Source organism: Xiphophorus maculatus, chromosome 1 (assembly GCF_002775205.1).
Source record: "Xiphophorus maculatus strain JP 163 A chromosome 1, X_maculatus-5.0-male, whole genome shotgun sequence".
Classification (NCBI taxonomy): Eukaryota; Metazoa; Chordata; class Actinopteri; order Cyprinodontiformes; family Poeciliidae; genus Xiphophorus; species Xiphophorus maculatus.
Window position 1 is genome coordinate 1,884,947 of NC_036443.1, and position 19,565 is coordinate 1,904,511.

At 36.8% G+C, this 19,565-nt stretch overlaps 1 protein-coding gene and 1 non-coding gene across 2 annotated transcripts in view; one reads left to right on the forward strand and one right to left on the reverse strand.

Moving 5' to 3' along the window:
* Positions 1–17,663, forward strand: part of LOC102233261 (calcitonin gene-related peptide type 1 receptor-like) — a 36,691-nt gene extending 19,028 nt beyond the window's left edge. The window contains exons 2-13 of the mRNA XM_005807655.3: positions 2,387–2,446; positions 2,544–2,718; positions 5,837–5,944; positions 6,105–6,217; positions 6,491–6,582; positions 6,754–6,883; positions 7,092–7,245; positions 10,723–10,783; positions 12,273–12,339; positions 12,904–13,119; positions 14,636–14,677; positions 15,383–17,663. Coding sequence (XP_005807712.1) covers positions 2,393–2,446; positions 2,544–2,718; positions 5,837–5,944; positions 6,105–6,217; positions 6,491–6,582; positions 6,754–6,883; positions 7,092–7,245; positions 10,723–10,783; positions 12,273–12,339; positions 12,904–13,119; positions 14,636–14,677; positions 15,383–15,709 — 1,539 coding nt within the window. The 5' untranslated portion in view covers positions 2,387–2,392 and the 3' untranslated portion in view covers positions 15,710–17,663. The remainder of the gene's footprint in view (positions 1–2,386; positions 2,447–2,543; positions 2,719–5,836; positions 5,945–6,104; positions 6,218–6,490; positions 6,583–6,753; positions 6,884–7,091; positions 7,246–10,722; positions 10,784–12,272; positions 12,340–12,903; positions 13,120–14,635; positions 14,678–15,382) is intronic.
* Positions 17,664–18,359: 696 nt separating this feature from the next.
* On the reverse strand, positions 18,360–18,431 carry trnaq-uug. Its single transcript has one exon. It is a non-coding gene; the product is annotated as a tRNA-Gln (tRNA).
* Between the last annotated feature and the right edge of the window lie 1,134 nt (positions 18,432–19,565).

Genomic DNA, 19,565 nt, shown 5'->3' on the forward strand with positions numbered 1-19,565 from the left:
CAGTTTAACACAATGCTGGTAGTGTGATGGTCTGCAGATGCTGTGTTTCCTCAGGTTCTTGACAACTTTTTGGGTTTGACTGTGGATTTAAGCACCTGTATTTGATGTGTATTTTTATATTGTTGTGTATTTTTTGCCTGAGAATATGGCTCTGACACTGGACAGTTAGCGCACCAGTTTGAAAAAAAAAATTTACAACCAGAAAACTTAAAGGACTTTATTCAGAAATACTCTTGGAGAACATTTCAGTTACAACGGCCAGATTGAGCTGATTGTTGTTTCCTGCTAACGGCGCTACTTGTCAGCTCACCTTTGACCCTTCCTTCTTCATGTCGTTCTGAGGATCACAGGTCGGGCTGGTTACGCATGCAGATATACACACAGCATGCTTGTCTATGCAACATGAATTTGTGACACATCCCTGAGCTAAAATCAGCACCAACGCTGGAAGCAGATGGAGATATGGCAGATACCGGTCGGTTCATGTATTTTTTCACACTTTTCGAGCACAAACATCCAACAAATAACAATTCTTTTGTGGATTTTATGGAAAATAACAACTCATAATAACATTATGAGTTATTTATTACATTTTTCATAATGTAGGGTTAAGCGTTTTCACCATCCAGCTCAACACTCGAATAAAATTGTATTTTTGAAAACCATATCTTGGTCCAAACTCATTCAAATTTTAATACGTTAATTCTTTTGTTCCTGTCTATTTATAAGTGTGTTGGTTTTAATTTATCATGTGATTAATTGATTCATTGCTTATTGCAACAGGCCTATTGTGAGCTGACTGGAGAGGGTTTTATTTGATAACAGTGTTGTCAGGTTAATAGTGAATAATTTTGCTTTTGACCCCTTTTAATAAATTTCTTTTTGAAAGGACAAACAAACAAAGGCATAAAACAAAAGCTTTTCAATCTAGAGCGAAAACCCAAATAACTCTGCTTGGTTTACAGATTGATTGCACGCAGCATTTATTGGTGACATTCGCTCAGAATGGCAGCTGCCAAATTGAAACAATCATGTGACAGCGTTGGTGCTTTGGTTTGTGATGTCTTAACAATCGGTACATGTCTCTGTGTGCATAACATTGAAGGGCACTCATTGTTTGCTTCTTGATGAATGGTCTTGCAAATCATAATGTTTGTATTACTGTGCGTGTCACAGTGATAGCGAAGGAGAGTCGAACTCGGTTCAGGGGGAAAACATATAATTGTACAATTCTTAATGCAACGCCTCCTCCCAAAAACATTGAGTCTTGTGTTAAATGACTTGGCAGCCGGTACTGCTTCTGCTCGGCCCCGCTAGCAACACATACTGTGAACGCTGCCTCATTTCATTTAGTTTGAACCTTCTGTTTTATTGTTCATATAAAACAGAAGAATGTTTATATTAAACATTCATCATTTTAACTTAAGTGTCTTGTTAATTGGAAGATTAACAAAAAAATCTCTCAAAGTTGGATGTATATTGATACATTTTATCCAAACCACAACAAAGATTTATTAAAGCAGGCAGTATTGTTTTCCAACCACACAGTGCCATTTTATAGCACAGTCAACTAACCATGTTAATTTCAGTGGTTAAAAACTACTTTACATTTCAAACATGACTGAAACAAAATTTGATTTGGCAATATAACACCTTGAAATTGAGCTTCTTTTTCTTTAAAAACTTCTTTCTGACACACTGCCTCTAGGAAGTCCACCCAACATGGCTCCTCTATTAACCCTTTAACAATGTTTTTTTTTTTTACCAGTGCTGCTCTGAGCAGCAGCTCCTATAATGAGCTCAGCAGTTCCACCAGCTGTTTGCTAATTGCTGCTGGGTAGTCTGAAGGAGTTGAGTGAGAACAGCTCTGATTTTCATGTTGTCATAACTGATCTAAAATTATTCTTTATTCACTCCTAAATCCAAATTCACAGTGGCTGGGAAATCCTGTTTACCCTGACAGAACGTGTCAAGTTGCACGTAGGTTTATAGACTCTGCCGGAGAGGCGGAGGGAGGAGTTCATTAGTTCATTAATGCTGAAACTGTTTAAGGGAATTTGCTGCCCTTTTGCCCAGTAATAATAATAAACACACATCTGTTTCTGTGACCCTGAGGAGACAGCAGAGACGAATGACTGCAAGAGCATGAACTTCCTGTTCTCATAGATGAGAAAATGCATGTAAAGTAAATAAAAGTGCAATGCTATCTTTAAACTAAAAGTAGCACAATATGTCCAGGGATTACTTTACAGTTAATAAGTCCACTCAAATTATATGAATTTTTCCTCTATTAGAAAAGAAAATCAAGTTTATCTTGTAGTTGAAACAATTATTGCTCAATTTGCCGACTTGGTTCTTAACGTGAAGTGTTGTTTCTCCCTCCTTTAGAGACATGTGGATGAGCCTCACTCTCTCACTCGTGGCTGCCTTGGCGCTGGGCACAGAGGTGAGTGCAGCTCACTGTAATGCTTTTATGTCTGAACATGGGGCTTAACAGCTGTGTTTAATGGTAAAGATAATGTTTTTGGTTGCGCTACACCCAGGTCTCCGTCCCTCAGGATGTGGGCTCACTGGATCCAGCTGAAAAGCCAGCAGACGAGGCAGATTTCAGCAATGATGATTTATCTTCCCTGTATGGAAATTCCAGACATCAGATCTTGTTGGCTCAGTATGAATGTTACCTGAAGATGATTCACGAGCCACTTCACACAGATGAAGGTGAGGTCGTCATTTGGCCACTTGTCCTTAAAAGCATTATTTAAAGGAATTTATTTTGTGGAAAGCAAGTCTGGGCCATATCTGACAGAAAAATCTTCTTAATGGCAGAGAAAAATAAAATAAATACATACATTTTATGAAATAAGTGATAGGTTTTAATATCTACATTTACTGTATATGTGCGCTTTAAAGCTTCAGTACTTTACTTTTCCAAAAATTTGGGAGTTACTTTTTTCATGTCGTGACCGTATACTATGAGACAGGCAATCTGTGAAAAAGTTTAGCTCCTCTGCCTTCTCTCAGTGCTCCCAATGCTAACTGGAAACAACCAATCAGAGCCAGGGGGCGGATCTTAGTGCTGTCAATAACATGATTGTGTGATACTGCTCACCCCCTTGCCCTCCACTCTCTGATACTGCTACAGCTTTTCACTATGAGCAGATCTTGTTGTGAATGCTAGGCTAGTTAGCATAGCCACCAAGGTCGGCGGTTTTCTTGTAACAATAAATTGTTTCTCCAGCATTTGCACATTTAGCAGCGAGGACATGACGTTGATTGATAGCGCTAAGCCCCTTCTCCTGGTTCTGGAATTTGTTTCGCATGACTTTATGAGATGAGACTAAGACTTCGGACAATGTTATTTATTATTTTGGAAAAATAACAATCTGAACATTTGAAAAATGTGTGGCTTGTTTAATTCTCGTTACAATCCAAGGAGAGATATAGGTTGATAAAGAACCCAAAAACACACAGATGCACCACAAGCTCCAGAAACAGTTGGTTGATATATATTTTTTTAATTTAATTTTGATTCCATCTAGTTTAATTTAGTTATCTAATAAAGCATGAGATGATGCTAAGACAAGAGGAACTGTAACAAAATCTATGACACGAGTCACACAGAGCCACATCTAAGTGCTTAATGTTAAAGATCTTCTTGATAATCTGCAAGATTATGAACTGAGGGAGTAATGATTACCTAAAGTCAGAATAGATAATAAGGAAACCAGGGAGCAGAAAGTGAAACCAACAAATAAAAACTCGACTCAAGACAAAGAGAAAAACAAAACAAACAAAAAAAAAACAGAAGCCTGAATGTAAGACAAAATACCAAAATGGAACACAGGACAATATTAAAAACAAATAATTATGACAAAGACTCTCACTTTCACTTTCACTTCCACATGCCCTAAAAAGGGCTGACCTAGTTCCAGTCAGGGGTGAAGGGGCTCAAAGACTTTTTTCTTTCATTTTTTTGTTTTGTTTCATTTTAAAAAAAAAATGAATGTAGGTTTTTTACATAAAACTCATGGCCCTCAATCTTGTCAGTTGTATTATTTAATGATTTTTATTCATTTATAATAAAAAAAAAATATTAAAGTATCTGAAAATTATAAAGATGTAGTTAATTTCTTTAGAAACAACATGGAGTTATCAGTTACAGGATGTGTTAAATATGTAGCTAATATGCTTCAGCTCATACATATAGGACTATCTATTATAATGTAATTTGCATTAAATAATTTTCTTTGCAGCCAAATAATTGGCACCAAAACTATCTCCAGCCCGTAGGCCCACATCCTTGTAAACCCGGCCCTGGATGTACGATTTCCTGTTTATTATACAACCATGGTGTCCTTTCTCATTCAGGCAGTTAACAGGACAGGAGGACTAATGGCTAACTTGGTCATTTGGTTTTCCTTTTAGAAAAATATATTAAAGTTATTTTTGTTTTAAAATACAAACCTTTAAATTTAAATACAAAGTGTTTCCCATTTTTAGTGTCAAAAAGGGATGAGCATAATTTTTAAAATTATTAGATTTTTATTTTCTATTTTGACAAGTAAGAATGGCCAAGAATTAAACATTTCATAACCATCTAGCTGTGAGGCAACGGTAGTAACCATCTTAGAAATCCTGCAGCATTTAATGCATTTACATATTTTAATGTGGACCAGATTGTTTCTTTACATGCAGATTTCCATCCATTACTTGTCATCCTGTCAACTTTTCACCATGTAAAGTCAAGCAGAAAAGACAAAGAAATGGTGGTTGCAGGGAAGTCTGCTCTGAAGGAAAGGAAACTTGCCTTTTGTCTCTTTCTCAGCGCCCTTTTCTCCCGTTCATTGCCTTTCAAATGTTATGTTGTGTAGCGTTTCCCAACATGCCTCTGTGCAACTTAGCACTGGCAGGTTTCCGTCCATTGTTGACAAGCTTTAAGTGGGCGAGGATTTGGTGAGACATTTTATTAAAATATAACAATCATTGTTAAAGAGAACATTTATATTACTTTTCCTGTTCATTTTTGATATGACTGCCCTTTTGGCATAGTTGTAAATCTAACCCTTTCTTTCATTTCCAGGTTAATATTAGCTTCAATTTTTTTCAGTGCTCAGCTTGTTTGAATCACTTGGCTCTGAAAGGAGAACATGTCACTTCAATAATCACACAGTTAACATTTGAATTATCCCTTAAGTGGCCACCTTCAACCAAAACCAGAACAAAACATTTTCAAACATGACATCAACCCCCATTCTGTCTTTTACATTAAGCATGCCTTGAGACTAGACACACCAGCTAATCCATTTCACGTTTAATATGAAATTTGTTCTGAATATATAAAGGCTTTGGGTGAAAATGTTATTTTGAACTTTTTCTTATTCAATTCACTCATAAAAATAAAACATTCCAGCTTCACATGATGGAAAGTAACATTGCCATCACCATGTTTCACTGGGAAAGGTGTGTTTTTTTTGGTTTGGTTCTTGTGCCATACATCCCATTTGAAATTATGGCCCAAAAGGGAAAGTTTGGGAAATATTAACCAGGACTGGTCTCTCAACTTCAGTTCTGTAGAAAATAAAAATTAATTACCTTAAAACTGGCTGGATACATAAACATTGACTGTCTTCACTGTACTACAGTATCTACAGTGATGCATTTCTGCAATGGTTTTGAGCCTTTAATCTGTCAGTTATTGTTTTCTTCACTTTATTTCATGTTTTCTATGTGTTTAGGTTGTTTTTAGTACAATGTTGTTATTTTTATTAAAAAGCCACTGTTCTGACTCACGTCTACACTGCTGTTGTTTCAGTTCTCGATGTCTTGTTCTCTGCAGGCCCTTTCTGTAACCGTACGTGGGACGGTTGGATGTGTTGGGACGACTCGGCGCCAGGGACTTCCATGCAGATGTGTCCTTCATACTTTATAGACTTTGACGCCAGAGGTAAGGCCTTCAAAAGCTTTGCATACATGTGTATTAAAGCTTGTTTTGTTTTGCATTTATCTTAGTTATATGGGTATCATGCTTCCTGGAAAAGCAATAACTACACTTTGAGTACACATTGCTGTTGACTGAATGAGTTTTTGCTCATTTTTTACAACAGAAACAGCTACCAAAATTTGCAATCCTGATGGCCAGTGGTTCCACCATCCAGCGAGTAAAAGAGTCTGGACTAACTACACACTGTGTTCTGCCTACAGTAAAGACAAACTCAAGGTAATGCCCTTTGTACCCTGAGCGGTTGCCCATGTTGCCCATATCAGAAACCGCCGCTAGTTGAAACTATCTTAATCTGTCTACATTCATGACTCCAGATGAGACACTGTGTACATTTGATGGCCCTCCTTTTCCTGTTATAACATGTTATAATAGTGACTATGCAAACTCCCCCAGCTAAACCCATGCTTTTTTTGTCTTGTTGCTAGGTTAAAAGTTATGTTATGCAGGTGTGTACTTTAACTATGACCAAACATTTATGTTGTCTTGCAGTTTACACTCAGTCTCTATTACCTGGCTATGGCCGGTCATGGTATATCCATCATTTCTTTAATCATCAGTTTGATCATCTTCTCCTATTTAAAGTGAGTCTAAATTGCCTGATCCAATTTTACGTCCATTTGCTGTGTATATTTCTTTTAATGACTTTAAACGACTAAATAAATGTCACAGAGAAAAATTCAGATTCTATGTCTTTAAAAATACAATTAATCTGATTGTTTTAATCTTCTCTGTAATATGTTTTTCTATTTTAGAAGTCTTAGCTGTCAGAGGATCTCTCTACACAAAAACATGTTCATCTCTTTCATCTTCAACTCTGTGTTTACCATGGGATGGCTTTCAATGATCTCCGGTGGTAGGCAAACCATAAATGCCATCAACCCTGTGAGTTGATTAATTGATTCATTTCATTACACCTAAGAATTTAACTTTAATTCATTAGAAAAATACATAGTTACATACATTATGTAAGCTGGACTTATTGGGGTTTATAGAAGAGGTGCTAATTCATAGATTTCTGTTGTACTTGCACAGATTTTAGTGGGTTTGTGTTTTCTATCAGTGAACAAATGTTTGAATTTCTTACCATCAGGTCAGCTGCAAGATTCTGGCTACTTTGGTTGCGTATACGTCTACCTCCAACTACTTCTGGATGCTGTGTGAGGGCATCTATCTCCACACGCTCATCATAGTGGCCGTCTTTGTGGGGGAACAGCAGCTGGTTTGGTACTATGTCCTGGGATGGGGTAAGTCTGGAAGTTCTGGTTATCTACAGCTGTTTCAGATCCACTTATTTGCATTAAATATAAGATGTCACAGACAACTACCTTAAATAATTGATTGATCAAGGCTTTAATAAGGGCAGAAGCATTGCATGTTTCTGATTTGTGCACTGGACTTGACTGTGCTGGTTGCTGGGAGACTGAAGGGAATTATGAGGTTTTTTTACACTACAGTTTGCATTCCAAAAGATTTTAAGGCAAAATGTCTTTGAATAAGAATGCATTTAGCTGCTTTTTAAGTTATTTCAGACTCTAAAGACAACCTACATACAAATAAAGCTATCTCCATAGCTGAAGTTCAATAGTCTTAAAAGTTTTACATCAGCATTGAGGAACTACGTGTAAATTTTGGTTTGACAACCAGAGGGCTCATGTTAGTGGCTTTTATCATTCTGTTTTAAAGGAAGGAGCTTGACCATGCAGGGCCATAAGAATTAATCACTCACATCACTGTAAATAGTGATGTGAGCTTTTCTGTTTGATCCAGTTAAAACACTGGTGCAGAGCTTTTGGCCAAACGAAGGCGATCAAGAGCTTCTTTTTGTTGATTCATGTGAAAAGTGTGTTACAGTAGTCTTGTTGAGAGGAAATAAAAGCATGAATAACTGTCTGAGGTTCCCATTTTTACACCAGCCTTCATAGTTTTATCTCAAATAACAAAAAGCGGACAACCTTCCCTTCTCATTTTGTCTTCTGGATACTAGCTTGAAGTCCATTGAAATGTTGTGAGGTGTTTGAACATCACTGCTTGGCAACCAAATCCTCTTGGGTTTTTAAGTTTACCAGCAGTCCTTGTAAGTGTTCCATCTCATATTTATAATAAGAGGATGATGGAGCAGAAAAAGCTGCCATCTTGAGCTTCTGTCACACACTCCAGAACACTTGGTAAGTATTACAGTGCATTTGTTTGTGCCTTAGCACAACTAATTCAGGAGAATCAGCAAAAATAAAAGTTTTTTGGACTCATCCATGATGCCAAGAGCAGAAAGACTCTATCAAAAAACCAACAAAACAAAAGCAGAACACCCTGGAGGTGGTAGTATCTAGTATCCACAGTTCCTGATTGGTTCACACAAATGTCTGGAAACTAGTGAAGATGGAAACTCCAGAGTGGTAGATTACATCAACCATCAGGGAACAATCAACAGTAGGCTCAGTAACCTGTTGTTTGGGCAAGTTATCTGGAGATAATCCTGTTTTTATTAGGAGATCTAGGACTTCTCTTTTTCAAAGGAACTTTCTGTCACAGGAAGAGATTGAGGATCATTTGTCTGTCTTGGCATGACCTGGGTAAAAGGGAATTTATTTTCTGCAAGTCCTTCTCCAGAAGACATCAACCAAAATTCAACTGAATTGGTTTCTGGAAAATGGTGTGAGAACAATGTGTTTCTTTTGAGTGTTCTCTAGTTGAGGTGCTTTATTTTCTACAGTGACTGTTAGAAAAGGAAGAAGGCTTTTACAACTATAAAAGTTTATCTGGACCTATTGTAGGTATTACCATGAAAACTCTTTCTGTTCTGCTCCCACTCTTGACCATAGCTAAGAGGGTGAATGGCTGTGATCTCCATCAGTTTACATTGGCTCCCTGGGGCCACTAGGGTGCGGTTGAGGCCCAGTACTGCTTAGTGTCTAAAGCAGCACTGTGCTGCTTTAGACACTAAGCATTGTCTAAAGCAAACATTTATTTGTCTTACTGTCAAATAGATGTTCACTTGTGGAAGTACAGGGTTTCCATCCACCTTTGTTAGAGGTTTAATTGTTGTCGGGGCCTACCTCATGCCTGGATCAGGATGACTGCCAGGTGGATCATTTCTCCCGAACCATTGACCAATGTTAGAAAGAAATGGGTTAATGAGTTTAATCTCTGGTTCTTTGATAACAGAGGGAGGTGTTTCACCACTCTTGCCTTGTTAAATGAGTACATATTGGACAGGATGAGCAGGGAGGGGACGATTGGCTAAGATGGTGTGGTGGAGCCCCAACCATCACTCAACCTGTCACAGCAGTTTCTCAAGCTAAAGTGTTTCTATATTTAAACACCTCACTCTGTTATTAAAGCACCACGGATTACATGAAGTAAGGCAAGGTTTTGCAAGCTACACACACAACTGACATAACTAGCTATGCAAAATGCTAGCCACGTGACTCACTGGGGGAGTGGCTAATGTAATTACAAACAGTAGAGCAACAACAGAGTGAGTGGAGTCAGGGACTCTGATATCGATTATTAAAAGATACCTTGATCAGAACCCCAATCTGTTTCTTGCACTGGACTGAATAGAAATGAATTATTTCAACAGGACTCCATTTACTCAATTTGCTCTCCTCAGCCTGCTCACAAAGGAATTACTGTTCAAATCCTCCTCAAGACTTTTCAAACATCAATTCACAACTGTGATGAAAAAAATAAACACTGAAGTTCACACCTGATTCAAGAATTCCTATAAGTTAAATAAGTTAAACTCTCCTGAAACAGTTCAGAGAACCATCTTAATGTCAGCCTGTAAGGATTTACATCGTTTAGCTAAACTGAAACTTAAGGGAAATTTTAGCATTCACCCTCAGATGCTTGGTAGGATGTAATGAAGAATCATAGAAGATAAACTTAAAAGTACATTTTATTTAAACATTTATCTAACATCACACCTGTAAGGAGGTTCAGTTTTTTCAATCTGCTTGACTGACAGCAGTGAGAGGTTAAAGCAGAGGCAGGAACAGACTTCTTGTCACGGGAGCCATGGAGATGAATACAAGTAACATGGACTATATAAATGTTTTGTACCTCCCAAACCTGGTACTTCACACCAGCTCTATATTTACATTAGCAGTTATTACACATAAAGACCTGGACTACCTTTGATGCATTAAGAGCATACATTTTCAACATCATTCAGCACAAAGATGTAACCTTGCTGGTTGAGTATTTCTCTCCTTATATAAGTGTCTCTTCAGATGAGGCTCTCTGGTTCCACACTTATCAGTTTTTCCTTCACGTGATTGTTGCTTTTGAAATGCTGGGGCTATGTTACTGAGCTGAATAAAAAGCAATGTGTGTTTCTCCTTTTAACCAGCTTTTGGAATCAATGCACATGGAGCAGCTTCATTTATCTGATTTATTTATGGAAGGCTGTTTAACTCAGTTTAAGCAATAGCTTACACTGAATTATATCAGTATATATGCTGTATTGATATAACTCAGTTTAAACAATTGTTTAAACTGAGTTATATCACTTGTGCAATTGCCAAAATAGAAACTGAGACACTAATTTATAGAACATTAAAGTGAATGTTTTGAAAGACTCAGTGTTTCCTCTTCACTTTTTAATCTACATTAAGCTACTGAGCAACTAACCTAAGTTATTATAACTTCCAGCAGCTTCTACAGGGATTGGTGGGATGATATATTTCTTATGTTTGTGGATTTTTTTTCTGTGTTCACAGTTTTTCCCATCTTTCCTGCCCTTATATATGCTTTTGCTCGTGGATTCTACTTTAATGACACGTGAGTACTTTTCTTCCTGTGGTCTGTTTCATTGTATTGACTGAATTATGATCAACCTTAATTTATCCTCCTGGTTGTATTTAGGCCAACTCACTCCAGTTTTTTTTTCAAAATAAATCTCACAAATAGTTTTCACAGATATTATTCTAATAAATGCATAAAAAGTGGCATGTTGGGTGTCCTGTGCTTGCTGGTTTGTTTTTATTCATTTTTATTTATTTATTAAAGCTTACATCTAGTCAAACAGAAATGTTCATTTTAATAACAGCTAAGTTAATCATTGGAATGTAACCTCTACTTTAATAACTACAATAGTGCAGTAAAAAATGAATAAAATAATGGTCATGACTATGAAAAGAAGGATTCTTCATAAAGAAAATGATGGCCAACCCTGACTATCCTCTTCAGGAAACTGTCTTGAGAAAACAGTTTCTCAAAACTGTTTTCAGAGGTTTTCAGTCAGAGGTTTTTTCAGATTCTCTGTAATACAGACTGCTACAGATCTTTCCTGCCAACAACCATCATCATCTACAATAACTCTGAAGAATCTGAAATACACTGAACAAAAATAAAAATGCTCAATGTCAAATATTGTTGCCATGTGGAGTTAACAACTGTAAATGAGCATTTGCTGACATTTTATTGTACAAAAGTAATATTTCTCCTGATTTGTATATAATTTTTAATTCAACGTGCTGTCAGTGAGCATTACTCAGTGAATTGTTTTTTTACTCAGTGCATGGGTGGGGCATGTCCAGTGGATGATCAGACAAAATGAGGAACAGCTGGACAATACTTGGACTGGGGACAATAAAAGGCCACCCCAAAATGTCAAATTTTGTCACAAGTCATAAAGTTTCAGATGTCACAAGTTATGCGGGAGCGTGCCATTGGCATGTTGGATGCAGGGATGTCCACCTGAGCAGTAGCTGCACGGCTCTATGTCCATTATCGGACCATTGGCCGCTTAAGAGTTCTTTTCCAACAGCCTGGCACTACTGCAAATCGACCTCATCCTCGTCAGCCACGTGTAACCACTCCAGCACAAGCTCAGCTAAGACCAGCGACACACACAGCTAATGAGACTACTGGTCTGACAACAGACGCATCACACAACGTGAAGCCAACCTGCATGCTCGGCAAATTCCTCAACCTGACCTCTATCATGTTCAAAGGACTGTCAATCCGCTACAAATGGCTGAACCACCTTGTTATCAATGCCGATATAAAGATCAGTAATAGCTAAAAATATACTTTAAGTTTTTCTATATATTGTGTAACCCAAATGTTCATATTTGACAAGGGGCGTTTATATTTTTGTTCAATGTAAGTTACAACAACATTGATCCCCTTCTGAGAGCAATTAAGTATTTCTGTATTTGTATTAACTGGATTTTACAACCATCATCTGAGCTGACGGAACGGTCTTTTCTGTAAACGTATCAAAGCTGCGGAGCTTTACCTAAAATGCTAGCTCTGTTTTCTCCAGGTGTTGGATCAGTTCAAACTCCCACCTCCTCTACATCATTCATGGGCCCATTCATGCTGCACTCTTTGTAAGTAGTTATCTGTTTTTTCTGCATATTATCAAGCATTTCCTTTACTTGTTTTACCATATAAACACTGGTCAAAAAGCGTTGGAGCTATGTGACTTTTATTGATGGGAAATGATTTGGGCATTTCAATAGGTTTTCTATTTTTTCAAATCAAAAGAATTCAATGAAACAGGCCAGACATCATCTGGACCACTGGGCTTAATGCAGCTTGACTTTTACTGAAGTGATGTTGTGTTTTGATGGATTAATGTTCATTATGTTAGCCCAGGGCCATCTACTAACCTCTGGAAAGGTTGACTGCTGAAGGAGTTAACAACAACAAGGACTTTTGTACTATTTCTGACACCAGAGCTGTACAAAGTTTTCTTGTCCATTAGCTGGTGTGTCGACCTTCTGGTCTACTATTTGTTCAATCAGCAGATGTTTGGGAGAAATTTCTACAAATTATGTCCAACAGAGGTTGGACATAATCCAACAGAGGTTGTTCCTCTACAATGAATGCCTGCAGTTTCACGTGTATCTTTTTGTCGTTTCACTTGTATTGTCTTCTGTCCACCCAATCAGGTAAACTTTTTCTTTCTCCTGAACGTCATCCGAGTCCTCATTACCAAGCTGAGGAAGACGCACTGCGCTGAGTCTACCACCTACATGAAGGCGGTGAGAGCCACGCTCATCCTGATCCCTCTGCTGGGAGTCCAGTACATCCTCATGCCCTGGACACCACACGAATTTGATAACCAAGTCATTTACTGCTTTGTGGCGATCCTTTCCAACTTCCAGGTACACATGTGTGATTTTTTTAAGCTACTTTTCAGAGTTACAATCTCTTGCAAAAGTATTAAAATCTCAACAACCTTTTCATATTTTGTTGCCTTATGTTTGCAAACTTTAGTGTCTCATGAGGAATTTTACAGGATTCAACCCTCTGGATGTCAATCAATCATGATCAATAAAATTTGGGGGATTGGGGTTTGACAAAAAAAATTACAAAAAAAAAAAAAAGAAAGAAACGAAACAAAAAAACTTTTAATGTCAAAGTGAAAACTAGTTTCTGGGAGAAATCCCCCCCAATTAATTTCAGATTTGCAGGGCTGATCAAGACAGATACACACAGACTCCGTGCCAAAGGTGCATCAACTAAACACTGATTTGAAGGGGGTGAATATTTATCCAATCACTTATTTTATGTTAAGTGTTTTTATTTAATTCTCGTTATTTTGTAGAAAGGGGTTATATATAATTTTGGTCAAAATGGCAAATTTTGTTGATTATGACTGATTTATAAAATCAATAAAATAAATAAAACATTAAAGGATAATGTAACATTTTGATAAACCTAAACAAACAAAGCATCTTTATGAAATGGAAGGAAAATGATAAAGGATTTTCAAAATAGGGATACGCAGTGACAAGTCTGGTATCATCATTGCCAGGGAGTCAACTTTGACCTTTCTGAGGTCAATTATATGCGGACACATCATGAACTTGACTCTGGTGTGAATCGCATCATTTAGCCATAAGCAAAAAGCTGTGAAATACAGAAATACCCACTATAGTAATTTTTTATACCATTGTTTTGGCGCCCCCTACAGCGCAGCACCCCTATGGCACATCATGCATAGGGGTGCGTCTTTTGCACCATAAAATGCTGACTTCAGATTTTTAAATTGGGTTGATTTTATTTTTCAATGCTGGGTTGATTTTATTTTTCATTGCCTTGCAGCAAAAAGGACTCTTTCTGCAGGGATTTTGACACATACCTGCAGGAATAAACGGACAAATGAGAACAGAATTGGACTTTTGTCAGAATCCAGATCTGTCTGGTGGAGACATTCCCAAAAGGAGGCTAAATACAAATATACATAAATCCAAAGAAAATATGTTAAAATTTGAGGCTGTAATACAAGCCACTGTAGTTAAAAAATTCATAAGATTTTTAAAAGGTCTATGCTAAAATCTTTCCTTTATTTTTATTGCACATGTAATCAGTTAACTTCATTAAACAAAATAAATGTACCATTTGCTTTCATCAAGCACAGATCTCTAAAATAATTGAACCTATCTTAATCAAATATGTATCAAATCCTTCACTTGTAAAGGAGAAAACAAAACATGACATTTCCCTGAGCTTGTTAATCTGTAGAAAACTACACCAAACATGTTTAATGTAGTTTATGTTATGAGTACTGAGTACTTTTAATAATTAATTAGCTTTTTCATGTGTTTTCTGCACTAATATGATAATCTTACTTGTATCCGTTATGAATTGTTTGATAAACTGTCTTTTATTTTGTAGGGACTCCTTGTGTCAATTATTCTCTGTTTCTGCAATGCAGAGGTATGTTGATCTATCTATTTCAACCTTATCCAATTCTATGAAAAAATCATTCAACTTTATCTAATAGAAAATAAGAATTAAATTACCTATAATCTTTTTACTTAATTTACATGTATTCTTTATGTGTATTTCTGTATGTCTGCATGTTGCTCAAGATTTTTATAAAATGGCTTTCAAGAAAAAAAAAATCATATTTAATGCATTTTGCCATGCCATTGCTTTCTTACTGGAATTGAATTAATTTTATCATTTGAACATTTATATTGTATATTCTTTCCAGAAGAACATCAAATCTTGATAAGTAGCAACAAATCCTAATTTCCACTGCATTTTTTAAGCAGACAAGTATTTTTTTAAACTCCTGCTACAATGAAGGCATTTGAAAGCAGTTCTTCATAAAACAGGAATATGCAGAGTAAATATGTAAAGTATTTTTAAAAATCCTCTCTAAAGTCCTTCAGTTGCAGATAGTCCTAAAACAACATTTACTGTTGCCATAGGGTTAGGATTAGGGTGCACTGAGTTCATGTTTTACATACTCTCACTTAGTTTACATATCTTTTACCACTCAAGACCTCCTGAGCACGCTTCCACAAAGCTGGATGTCATCAAATTCAGAGGGTTTCCCAAACCAAATTTTTTAAGTTTTACAACATGGCTGTTTAAAACTGCAATCCAGAAACATGTGTTTGAATTTATGTGCAGGCCCAAACAGCGCTGCGCAGGAAGTGGGTTCAGTGGAAGATCGCCTGGGGGAAAACGGGTTTGGGAGAAACTCAGTTCGTCAGCCATCACTTCAGCTGTCACACTACCTCCTCCATCGTGGAGACCAGCCGTGCCACTGGCAGCTCTGAGGTGCCCGTCGAGGTGCCCGTCGAGGTGCCGGTCGAGGTGCCTGCCGCGGCGCTGTCTCACCAACAGACGGAAACCTGTCACCTCATGCCTGTGGGACAGGATAAGGATGCACAAACCAAGACCAGACCGCTAACTTCGGAAGCAGCAGAGATGACGGCTGTGGTGTCCAACAACTAAAGCACCCAACATCTGAAAAAAAGAAACTAAAAACTCATTTACAAAGTAAATGGAAAGTGATTGCTTTGTATGTACATAAATGATATTGTATGAACAATCTGATATTTTTACACCAGTCAAGAACTTGTAGGAAGACATTTGTTAATCATTGTGCCATTGTATTGTTTCTGTGCATTTTAATAGGCAGTGCATCATATTTTTTTCCTTCTTGTTTTTAACTAAAGTTTCTTTTATACTACACTTGAAAATGCTACTCCAAACTGTGCACTGTGGCCTTACGGAGCTTTTACACTGTCTGGCGTATGTATTTTGAACTATTCACATTTTCCTATGTTACAACCCAAATCCTCAGTAAATTTTATGTTACGGATTAGCACAAAGTCGTCCATAATTGTGTATAAAACACATCAAACTGTGCAGTTGTAACATGAGAAAATGTGAAAAGGTTTAAGAGAATACAAAAATCCCATTTTTATCACAAGGTATTTTGACTTCAAACAATGCTCTGCTTTACTTTCAGTAACTGTAAAAAAAAAAAAAAAAACATGGATGGCAACTTGGAAATGTCCAGCTCTGACCCGTAACTCACAAAAACGTTGGAGACCTCACTAACTGCCATAACATGCACACAAAAATTCACATGTCTTTCAAGGACACCAGAGTTGAACATATCAGAAATTGGTGGCTGGTTCTGAATTTCATTTTGTGAAATTGTCTACATCCATTTAGCTTTTTACAATTTCCTTTTAAAATCTGTAATACATTAATATATAACAAGAGCTTCATCTTGCTGCCAGCAGCAGTTATCAGCTACTTATATTAGTGAGGCTACTGCACGAGAATGTTAGCGATTAGCATGGTTAGTACAGATAGCATTGCTAAAATCGCAGTCTCTAAAGAATTTGAATTCTTACCTTAACAAGCTGGATTTTCAAATCCAGCTTGTTGCTCACATTTTGAAAGCTCAATAAGATAAAATGACTATTCTGTACTCGGTTTAGTCTCCCTGCTATCAGCTTTAAATCTTGCTCTCTTACTCACAGCTTGACCTAACTTCAAATCTTTCTAGACTGGTTTTTGAAAATAGAGTTTTATTTCAAATAGCTTATATACATCTTTGTGTTTCCTTTAGTTTCATGGTAAAGACCCCACTGGTTATGAAAATAGCTAACCGCTCAGCTTCAGCGTCCACATCACAGTGTTATGAGCACAAGCCTGGTAATGATAAGCATGGTGTGTTCACTGATTGAAAACAAAAAAACTGGCTGGTCACCTGCCTGGGTTTACCAAGCAGGAATTCAGACAATTCTGGTCACCAGCCAATTTCTCTCTGCCCTTCTAAAAGAAACCCAAATTGCCATTGTAAGGTACCCAATAAGGCACTGTGTAGGCTGTCTTAGGTTCTCGGTTGAAAACTCTAAACCTGGAATGAGGCATTTCTTAAGTAGCTCTCGTGTTTGTGTCTTATTGAAACACAGTAGAGTGAAAATTGTTTTTAACTGGTTACTAAATCTAACCAGCTTCCTAGACTGTTGGTCATTTTTTCAAAAGCTTAGCACAGCTATTCTCATATCTGCTTAGTTGTAAATTAGATATTTTTTATCTGAAGCCTTTAGCTTGGACGGCAAACTGAGTAATAAAAGCCAATTTTTACCGTAAACTGAGACAGTTTGGTCTCGATTTGGTATGCAAGTCAAGTTGAACTTTTAACTGAATGTGTTTACAACAAGTAGGCCCTGTTGTCAACACAATAAATCTTGTTCATAGCATATCCAGGAACATCATAGCTTGTGTTAAAGTGCAAACCCACAATACTTGCTTGATTTGCCAACACATGTCAACACATGTTACAGTTTATATAATGTCATACATTTTTCTGTATTGCTGTAAAAAATCTTAATTTGATGCAAGTCTTTTATTCTAAAAATAAACCTCACAGCATTTTTTGTCAGTATATAGTTTTTTCTTTTTTAATTTTTACTTCAGGCAGCACTGCAAGGTTTATGTATATTTGTAATAATATTTCAGATGTCTTAAATGTTGATACTATTGTTTTTATTTTGGTTTGTATGTCTGCTGCAAAATATTTTTCTACAAATCCAAAAGATATACAATTTTGTGTCACCCGTGGAGTTTTATTTTCATTCCTTTTCCATGTTTTATGCTGTATATACACTTGCAGTACTACTACTCTTTACAGACTTTATTGTAAAACTACAGAAGTTTTAACATGTTTGCTGTCATTGTAAGCCAGATGCATAAACAGTTTGCATAAAATCAAATCTTTCCAGTGTAGATGCAGCAGGGATCACAGATGGGGTATAGCACAACAGCTGCGAATGAAAGCGCTGTGTGACGCAGCGTATCAGGTCACTTCCGTCAGTGTTGGTCAGCCGATAAACAGTTTTGAGAAACATTACAAAATAAAAAATAATATCCAAAGAAATGTCAATATCATGTCGCTGATGTTTATATTTTAAAACTGTCATAAATATGTGGAAATAAAGTTCTAAATTTAAATCTAAATTTTCTATAGAATTTAGTTATGGGAAATGAATTGGACATAGATTAAGGACGATTTTGTGTCTACTGAAACAGTTTTGTATTGACTTCAAATCAAAACGCAACTCCAAGGCAGCACAAAAGGATGAGGTCCCACCGAGATTTGAACTCGGATCGCTGGATTCAAAGTCCAGAGTGCTAACCATTACACCATGGGACCAGATAATAATACGCACTCAACTTCTAAGGTCATATACACCCACACATATATGTATTATTAAATGAATATATGTCTAATACATTGAGGTAGTAAATCAATTTACGAAGACATTACACCACATGACTGGTATTTTGACAGTACACGTCACATGATGCCACGTATCCTTAAAGCAGCTCAGCTAATAGCAAGTTATGCTACGATTTATACAGCGACACTCCTCCTCTATCTGCTTCGTGTACTCAGAATTTAGAGACTAATTGCTTAAGGTACCTGCTTTTAAACATCTTAAACACCTTTTCTAAGCACCAGTTGAGAAAATATGAATGGACGACATTTTTAATTGGTTTATTTCAGCATTTAACTCCGGTAGCAGTGGTGTCCCTAGCCTCAGTCGAACAGCAAAAGCGAATTGTAGGTTAATCATAAAGGGAAACAAAGGTCCCATTAGCTACTTAAGATATACTTTCAGCGATGTTCTGCATACAGCTACGTATTTCAGTGTATCGGTTGTCACCATTTTGTGGAAGTTGCGAAGGACTTGCTCGTGTTAATGTAGTTACACTATTTGCCTCTAGGGGGCAGCAGATGCTTTTATATTAGTGCGCATTAAATTAAAGATGTAGAATTTTGACCCTCAGAATCGTTGTGTGATTTGAGGCTGTTACAGTATGAAGTGGACTATCCCTGGCACTTTTGTTGTTAATGAACTTTTAAGTGTGTTTGAATATTGTATAAAACTGATGTGGAAAATATCACTAAAACATGTCAAAAATATATTTACCAAAGCTACAGTAATAATATACTGAAAATACAAGTTTTTCTATAATGGTAGCAGGAAGTGATGGCAATAATCTGTTCCTCAACATCCTCTAATAAAGTTTTATTCTTATTTTTGAAGTCTACAAACACAGAGAAAAGCATTGTCACATTATTGTCATTATTTATTAAACAAAGTTAGGTCAGAAATTAAGAGTTTTGTTTAAATACTAATTACACAGTTTAATTAAAAGCCTTGTAGAACCATCTTCACCAGCAGTACCTCTCAGAAGTCATGCTCTCTATAACTCAATCAGTCTCTTAAATTATAGTGCATATTTTTGACTCGTTGCACTACCAACATCTCATTATTTCATT